General features: G+C 36.1%; 1 protein-coding gene across 1 annotated transcript in view; it reads left to right on the plus strand.

The window, feature by feature from the left end:
- Window positions 1-7,256, plus strand: part of LOC137393301 (alpha-1,6-mannosyl-glycoprotein 2-beta-N-acetylglucosaminyltransferase-like) — a 43,729-nt gene extending 36,473 nt beyond the window's left edge. Inside the window, exons 6-10 of the mRNA XM_068079788.1 lie at window positions 913-1,043; window positions 2,580-2,652; window positions 4,888-4,980; window positions 5,611-5,735; window positions 6,446-7,256. Of these exons, the coding sequence (XP_067935889.1) occupies window positions 913-1,043; window positions 2,580-2,652; window positions 4,888-4,980; window positions 5,611-5,735; window positions 6,446-6,659 (636 nt within the window). The 3' untranslated portion in view covers window positions 6,660-7,256. The remainder of the gene's footprint in view (window positions 1-912; window positions 1,044-2,579; window positions 2,653-4,887; window positions 4,981-5,610; window positions 5,736-6,445) is intronic.
- The last annotated feature ends 2,127 nt before the right edge of the window (window positions 7,257-9,383 follow it).

Genomic DNA, 9,383 nt, shown 5'->3' on the forward strand with positions numbered 1-9,383 from the left:
TTGAGCTCCCGTGCATGTCCCAGTCTGCAGCAAGTATTGCCCGTGGCTTTGTCAATATCTTGCCAAATCGCTGCTGGCTCTAGATTTTAACCCACTACATTTCTAAGAATTGCATACCATTTGGGAGCTTCGTATGAAGCACTTTGACCGAATAATTATATAGCTACAGCGCTCTCAAGGTCATGAGAGCTTTGTGATCTAGTACATGTATGAACAATACATATATATGATATATAGATATAAATATGTGGGACTGTATATAGCAAAATTAATTGTATCGAATAGTTACCAAATTTACCTAGAAAATCGACTGCCAAAAGAATAACATTGAATTATTCACAAATGTAGAGCCAGGCTATCGTCATTTAAAAATATGCCAAGAACATTGGGTCATGGCAGTTTTTCTCATTTCATCAAAAGTGACAACAAACAATCTTGTCATTATTATATCATCATTATTATTACCAGACATGGAAGCGCAAGTTTTATAAACTCTCGAGGAATTTGCTCCAATTTAGAAACACTTGCATGGCATTGAGTTATTTACTAGTCACAATGGTTTGACTAAAGCCCTAATTTTGCATCTTGACCCTCTTTGGCTATAATCAATATGGCATAAAACTAAGGTAAAATATCAATGTAGTTCAGATGCCCTCCAAAACTTTCCTCAGAAACAATATTTCTTTAGAATGGTCAAACAAAATACTTTATCTGTAATTAAAGGTTGCATTTGCATGCACCTACAATAGTGTACCAAGTTTACTTGCAAAATTAATTGTGTCATATAGTGCTAAAACTACCGCTGTTTACATAAAACAAACAATAAAAGTTTGCTTATAAGATTTTCACATTTTGTTTCTTAACTAGAAGGACCTAACTTCATTCATTCAACCAATACTTGCTGTCTTTTAGCTACACCAGGTCTTTGATGGACTAGATATCATGAAGAACTTCACCGGATACATAACACTGATTGAGGAAGACCACTTCGTCACCAAAGATTCTCTCCATATGCTCAATAAAATGTTAGATTCTAAGGCTAGGTAAGGAAGGGGCTGTTTCATTAATGACCGTTGCATTATGAGGAGTTTGAGGATCCTTGTCTAGTCTGTGTCATATTGTTTTCTGAAGAGCGTAGGGCACCAGCTACTCGTGTCACACCTGCTACCCCTTTCACATCTGTAACTTCTGCTCAGCCCATCTGCTGATAAGTAGCACTCTTCCAGCTCTGCCAACTTAAGCGCAGTGCTGGATTATTTAAAGGTTGACTTACACCAAAATTCAGTTAATCAAAATGCAACATTACAGTTATTTGGTATCAAAAGATTCACCATGTCTTACTCTGCTGTGTTGTAGGTGCAAATTATGTGGAAATGTGATTACAAGCTCTTAAAAGCTAAAAAACGAACAGTTAATCGCAGCCATCACGAAAACACTGTAGATTAGAATCCCTTTCCAAAATGGCTCAAATGGGATTTAGTTGAACATGATGGCTTCCGTTTACACTTTCATGCAACCTCATTCGTCGAAATATTTTAACAAATATACTTCACGCGTTCAATAAAACCATGTCTATTGTCCTTACGCGTCTATTTCATCATCATTGAAATGCTGTCATTTTGCGCACTGATATCTCAAAACCTATCGTAAAAATTTGTTCAATTTTTGAACCATCTATACCATACATCATCGTCTGATAAACATGCCGAGCATGTTGGTCACCTGTGATAGTCGAAAAATGCTGCAGAAGTTGTTCGCACTATTTGGCACGAAGTATGGGTCACATGATCAGATTACGACTAGATGATTAGACCAAACTGAAGCAAAACTGTAAAGTAGGGAGCATCTATATTTGATACGGGACTTTTGGTAAAACCCGAAGTGTTTGTCATAAACAAGTGCTACGAGACGCTTTATATTGAGCCTTTTATTGGCCTTTCAATTCACGTGATAACATCATGTGTTAAAACAATAACCATAATGTTTGAGTATGTCGTCGAAATAAAGAGATTCCGAAACTACAGTGTTTTCGTGATGGCTGCGATTAACTGTTCGTTATTGAGCTTTTAAGAGCTTGTAATCACATTTCCACGTATATTGCACCTAAAACACAGCAGAGTAAGACACGGTGAACCTTTTGATACCAAATAACTGTAATGTGGATTTTGTTGCAAGTAAACCTTTAAAAAAGCTGTACATATTTTTGTTGATAAATCTTTAACCAGTTCAGCTTCAGTTTTTGTTTGTCATGATATGGTTAAGCATGTGCATTGTAGCCTATGCCTACACACCAACCCGTAAGTTTTGTTTCGGTTAGATTTAAAAACTCCAACTACACATGGAATTAAGAATCCTGTTACATGTTGTTAAGGTTGTGGAGCCAAGGTAGTCTAAACACCTTGTTAGTTTTTATGACGATCAAGCATTACATTTGCTTCGCAAAAACACAATATAAATAAATGTCACATTTTATTGTCTAGTAAAAGCCATTTTCAAAGCTTACAATTAAAATGGGGATGAATAGCAATTTTACGAAGGTCATGGTAAGGTTAGTTAATCTAGTTTTCTTTTATTTTTAGTCTCTGCTCCCACTGTAGAATATTCACTTTAGGCAACTATGATAAGAAGCCAACCTATGCATATACAGATGAGGTATGATATGGAACTTTACTAGTTAGTATGTAAAAGCTATACTCGCTGGTATGCATTCAATAATAGCTGTAATATTGAGCACTCCATCAGTCTATATTTGTATTACTTGAAGTTGCGTGAGAAAAATCAATCACGCAATAGTAAATATTATCACCACTAAACATTTTTTGGACAAGAGTAATGGGGAGTTGTCTACCTTATGGCATACTTCCTCTAGTAGCCTGAGAAGCTTTACGTGTGATACCCTGTAAAGGTGTGACTGGATAATTTCAAAATAAGCAAATTTGTCATATTTTAAATTGATCTTAAGCTAGCCTACCTTTCGCACTGCAGTACATTTTAAAACTGCAGGCGACATATTTTCCAGCTACTCGCGTCAACGTTGGAACTATTATCATGTTTGTAATCTTGTTAAAAAGTTGAATCTTTGTTTTCGTAGTTATCAAGTGAGTTTGTTGTAAAAAAGGTCAATCTAAGTAATTAACACCTCTGTTAGCATTCAAAATATTGTCATAGTAGAATATCATGGCTGGCAATGATAGACGATGGTAAAAGCAGACTTCAATTCTTTGGAACGATTGAAGAATTACGCCCAGTATAAGCCCACGCTCAACATAAGCCCACGCTCAGCATAAGCCCACGCCCAGCATAAGCCTACGCCCAGCATAAGCCCACGCCCAGCATAAGCCCACGCCCAGCATAAGCCGATGCCCAACATAAGCCCACGCCCAGCATAAGCCCATTCCCAATTGTATTTATGATAAATGCAGTTTTCTTAACTCATCGTATATCTTTCGAAGATTTTTTTTATAACAATCGCTGATAAAAAAGCTAATAATGTATCGCCTATCTCATTGTTTCTAGGGTTTCAGTGAGCTGAGCCGGCAGTCTAATGCTAGTTACATAGCAGTGTTGTTGTCATGGGCAAATTCTCTTGCGCACTTACACCACACGATTAAAAATTATACCATGAGGTGGTTAGTCCGAATGAAATTAACATGTCTGTCTCATATTTTTTGCGATAGAGTTTGCGAACTATTTTGGAGCTAAGCCAGCTTTCTTCTCAGGTAGAGAACAGAAGGCATAGTGAATGAGTATCATTATAACATGTGATGAGTCACTAACATAGGATTGACTAACAATTTTAACAAGTCACTAACATATGTTTTGACATGTGATGTTATTACGTGAATTGGAAGGCCAATAAAAGGCTCGATATAAAACTTCTCGTAGCACTAGTTTATGACAAACACTTCGGGTTTTACCAAAAATCCCGTATCAAATATAGATGCTCACTACTTTACAGTTTTGTTTCGGTTTGGTCTAATCGTCTAGTCGTAATCTGATCATGTGACCCATACTTCTTGCCAAACAGCGTGAATAATTTCTGCAGCATTTTTCGACTATCACAGGTGACCAACATGCACGTCGTGTTTATCAGAGGATGATATGCACTCCTTCGAGCTAAGATTAAAAAATTAAATGAATTTTTACGGTGGATTTTGAGATATCAGAAAATATATTTGATAAAATATTTCGATGAGTGAGGTTGCATAAAAGTGTAAACTGAAGCCATCCTGTTCAGCTACGTCCCATTTGAGCCGTTTTGGAAAGGGATTCTAATATACAGCGTTTTCGTGATGGCTGCGATTAACTGTTCATTTTTGAGCTTTTAAGAGCTTGTAATCACATTTCCACATAATTTGCACGTACAACACAGCAGAGTAAGACATGGTGAATCTTTTGATACCAAATAACTGCAATGTGAATTTTGTTGTCAACCTTTAAGGGAGAAGACAACTCCTAAATGCTAGAAAACTGGGAACTATAAAGTTACAAACAAGTCTTATAACAACATGTTTTACCAAATGTGTTGATGTTATCATTGAGATCTTATGTTAATTACTAGAACTTTAATACATCACTGCTAGTTCTATTCCATCTTCAAACTCAGACATCTAATATATTTAGCCTCAAGTATCCTACAGACATTTTGTTTTTTTCTCCTAGTCATTCCAGACCTAGTCATGGTATTAAGGTTTTTTTCTCTATATACTTAATATGCGATTATTTTTATGCTCTGCTTCTGTCAGACCAACGCATGTAGGAGAATTGATGTCTACAGCATTCAGTGTTGACGAGGTCGGTGTAGCATAAAGGAGATGTGCATGCTCCTTTAGATGTTAGGGGAGGCGACCATTACACATTCATATACAGTCTGTATATCATTTGAAGGTTGTGGCAGCTCCTGAATTTATATCTTCTAAACACAATATGGCCATGTCTATGAACAGGGAGACTTATACCCTCATTAAAAGCAAGGCCAAGGTTAGTTCCAGAGCTGTGCTTGATGTGCCCAGTGAGAAATGTCATACCTAGTATTTGCTACGTTTACTCTTCGTGTGCTCAAGTGAAACAGTGACCACTTGATCATGTGTCGATTTGATAGGCATTTTCTAACATTTTGTGTTGATGTTATTTATAGTATAATAAATAAACAATGAAGTGGCTGATTAGTCAAAATGTATTGTAGGAAAAGAAACATATTTTTGTTTTTATCACCTATAATGTATCTATCTGGACATACACTTGTTTCCCTTTTTCTTATAATGGATCTATCTGGACATACACTTGTTTTCCTTTTTCTTAAAGGATCTATCTGGACATACACTTGTTTCCCTTTTTCTTAAAGGATCTATCTGGATATACACTTGTTTCCCTTTTTCTTATAATGGATCTATCTGGACATACACTTGTTTCCCTTTTTCTTATAATGGATCTATCTGGACATACACTTGTTTCCCTTTTTCTTATAAAGGATCTATCTGGACATGCACTTGTTTCCCTTTTTCTTATAATGGATCTATCTGGACATGCACTTGTTTCCCTTTTTCTTATAATGGATCTATATGGACATGCACTTCTATCGCTTGTTAAAGCTGTTCATTTGGTTTACAGCAATTTTGTGATTATGATGATTATAACTGGGACTGGAGTCTTCAATATATTGGACACGAGGTTATTCCTGGCAAGCTTCCAACACTTATAGTAAAAACGCCTCGAGTCTATCACATCGGAGACTGGTAAGGATGGAGTAGATGAACACATTCATCGTGTGAAACTTGATATAACTTGTAATGAAATCTAGATATTTGAATATTTTAGAAAATCATGCCGATCTTTTGATTATTTAAAATACTATATTTTAACTGAAACAATAAGATTTTAATAATTTGTCACTCTGACACTTTTTAGAGTGTCTCTAAGCAATCGCTGTACATTTTGTAAGCTTAAAAAGTATTTAGTGTTTTATTATTCATAGAATATCTGATTGACCCAGCAGGGTAAGTTAAATGGAATAGGTTGTCTCCTGTTTACAATCACATTTGCAGACATATACCGCTAATATAGCACAAGTGCCCTGTTAGTCGACTAGCTCTCTATTAACAAACTTGACACGAATTACATTGTTGGTAGCTCAGTAATAAGAAATCGGCCATGCCTAGTTCCATTGTAGTAGCTGCAGAGGCAATGTGCAATTTTAATGGCTGTCAGTACCATTTAGTTTGAGATAACCGTGTTATGCTCTGTTCGAAGCGACAATTTTTGCTGTAGGATAATGCAACCATAAACTCACCACAATATTTTAACATCTTCAAAAAAAACTTTTACCTAAGGGTAGTTGTTCAATCACTAGGATTTATTTCCTAGAATATTATTATTTCTGTGCAACTTACTGCTTATTGTTTTGCTCAATTCTCATTGGGTATTTAACTGTTTGATTTTGTTGCAGTGGCGTTCACCACAAAGGTAAACAGTGTAACCCTGCCGAGAAAGCTTCACCAATTAAAGAGCGAGTTTCAGCCAATGAAGCTAAACTTTTTCCTCAAGCATTGAAATCAGGGAGGGCAACTTCTAACACATATCTCGCCTATAAAAAGCTCAAAGCGAATGGCGGATGGGGTGACAAAAGAGATCACGACTTGTGCGCAAGTTTTATGGAGTAATTGTTTGAGATTTTGATTAATAATTTATACAATCAATTGTGTTCTTTTCTGAATATCATTACTTATATCAGAGTAGATGAAATGCCCAAATCTGAATTTCCAATTTGTTTATTGACTACATTATCTGGTAGTCTGTGTTATCATATGCATTATTCTGTGATATGAAGGAATGTGGAGTGTAGGTGATCACACATTACAGGGTTTCTTTTAGACATTGCTTTGTATATCTCTTTTTTCTTGACAATCACGTATCAACGGTATAGTGTTCAGTTGTGTGGTCGCTGCTTTTTTTGAATTCCCATTGCTAATGATTTGTGAAAACAAGTAGTTGTTAGCCATTGTCCTGATCAGAATTCATTTTCTGATTAATTTCCTTCCAAGATCTCATACCAATCAACTGTTCCATTTTATTAATATAAATTTTACTATATTCTCTTTATCAGTGATTGTAAATCTAAATTTAAGCATTTATTAAGAACAGACTAAGAAGGGGAGCACTTTTTAATAACAGCAAATAACATAAAACTATAGTACAGCTTGCTGTCTATGAGATATTTTTTTGCAGGTTACGGGGCATATGTTCTTGCTGAAAACATGAATGACTTTGTTTATTGATATATACATGTATCTCTCTAATATATTCTACAATCTAAATGCTGGATGCTAACTCTTGGATGGGTTTCTAGGATGGGAAAGTGGTAAGAGTAGTTAGAAGAAATGATGTGAGTCCAAAACATTTTGATGACTACTGGTAAATGATGTGATGACTACAGGTAAATGATGTGTTGACTACTGGTAAATGATGTGTTGACTACTGTAACAGGTAAATGGTGTGTTGACTACTGTAACAGGTAAATGATGTGTTGACTGCTGTAACAGGTGAATGATGTGTTGACTACTGTAACAGGTAAATGATGTGTTGACTACAGGTAAATGATGTGATGACTACAGTTAAATGATGTGTTGACTACTGTAACAGCTAAATGATGTGTTGACTACAGGTAAATGATGTGATGACTACAGTTAAATGATGTATTGACTACAGGTAAATGCTGTGTTGACCACGGATAAATGAAGTGTTGACTACAGGTAAATTATGTGTTGACTACATGTTAATGATGTGTTGACTACAGGTAAATGATGTGTTGACCACTGGTAAATGATGTGTTGACTACTGGTAAATGATGTGATGACTACAGGTAAATGATGTGTTGAATACAGGTAGATGATGTGTTGACTACATGTTAATGATGTTTTGACCACAGGTAAATGATGTGTTGACTACATGTTAATGATGTGTTGAATACAGGTAAATTATGTGTTGACCATAGGTAAATGACGTGATGATGCATAAACCAGCAGACCTCCATGTATCTTATATAACGAGGCTAGTTGTTGAATCTGGTCTTTGCAGCTAACAATCCAATCTTGTAGTAATTCTCTTAATATTTTGTGTTTGGATAGTGAGAGAAAAACAAAGAAAAGCAGCAAGGGTGGTAAAGAAATCCATTACAGGTTGAAGAGTGTTACGGTGCCTTTAATACTAGGAGCACTATATTGGAAGTCTGCTGTTGATTATGAGGTGCATGTTATTGAGCAAGATATGCATCCTATTGGCCATTAGGTAGATATTACTGAGATACAGTATTTATTGGTCACTAGCTTCATATTATTGACCATGAAGCATATTTTATTTACCAATAGGACAATAAAATATTGGTCAGTAACATGTTACTGACTATGAGGTACATGTTATTAACCATGAGGTACATGTTATTAACCATGAGGTACATGTTATTGACCATGAGGTACATGTTATTGACCATGATGTACATGTTATTGACCATGATGTACATGTTATTGACCAATAGGTGAATGTAACCGACCAATAGGTACATGTTATTGGCTGATAGGTGAATGTTACCAACCTATAGGTACATGATACTCAGCATGAAGTATATGATGGTATTGCCCAATAGGTACATGATGTTGACCACGAATTACATTTTATTGACCATGCGGCACATGCTATAGACCTTAGGGTATATTCTATAGATCAAGAGGTACGTGCTGCTGACCAAAATGCCTATGTTGTTGATTGTAAGGTATATGTTGTTTAGGATGTCAGGGTGGTCTAGTCTTTGACTGTCAACCATGGGGTTGGTGGATCGAGCCCTGCTTAATGCTGATTTGACAAAAAGCTCTCAGCAAGCTTTCAACCCTAAATTGCTGAGTCTTTTGAATCTTGACCATAACTTGGAGGCCCCGTGTACCACACTGACAACACGGGCACGTTAAAGATCCACCTCTGTCCTTCACACATTGGGCAAGTGAAATGGCTACCTGGCTCTGTCAGACTGGACATGTTGCAAGATGCATCCCTTTGGGTTAATCTGACAATCCGGAAGAAGCCTCCTTTTACTACTTTCCTTTATCCAACTGAGATACCTGTTGTTTACACATACATTGGTAAATATCATGTGCTCCAATATTTACTTTACGAATGGCAACATGAGCAATCAAGCTTTTGGAGAGCAGACATTGTGTTGGCTACCAAAACTAAAGTGCTTGATAATTTAAGTTATTTACTTTTGTAATAATAAACATTAGTTGCCAATTTAAGGTAACAACGACCTAAAGCCAGAGCTAACACCATCGTATATATCAGGTTATTTTATCTTCAATTTTGAAGATTGTCTTTGATTTTCAACAGACTGCTGTTTG

The sequence above is a fragment of the Watersipora subatra genome, chromosome 4 (genome assembly GCF_963576615.1).
Source record: "Watersipora subatra chromosome 4, tzWatSuba1.1, whole genome shotgun sequence".
Lineage (NCBI taxonomy): Eukaryota > Metazoa > Bryozoa > Gymnolaemata > Cheilostomatida > Watersiporidae > Watersipora > Watersipora subatra.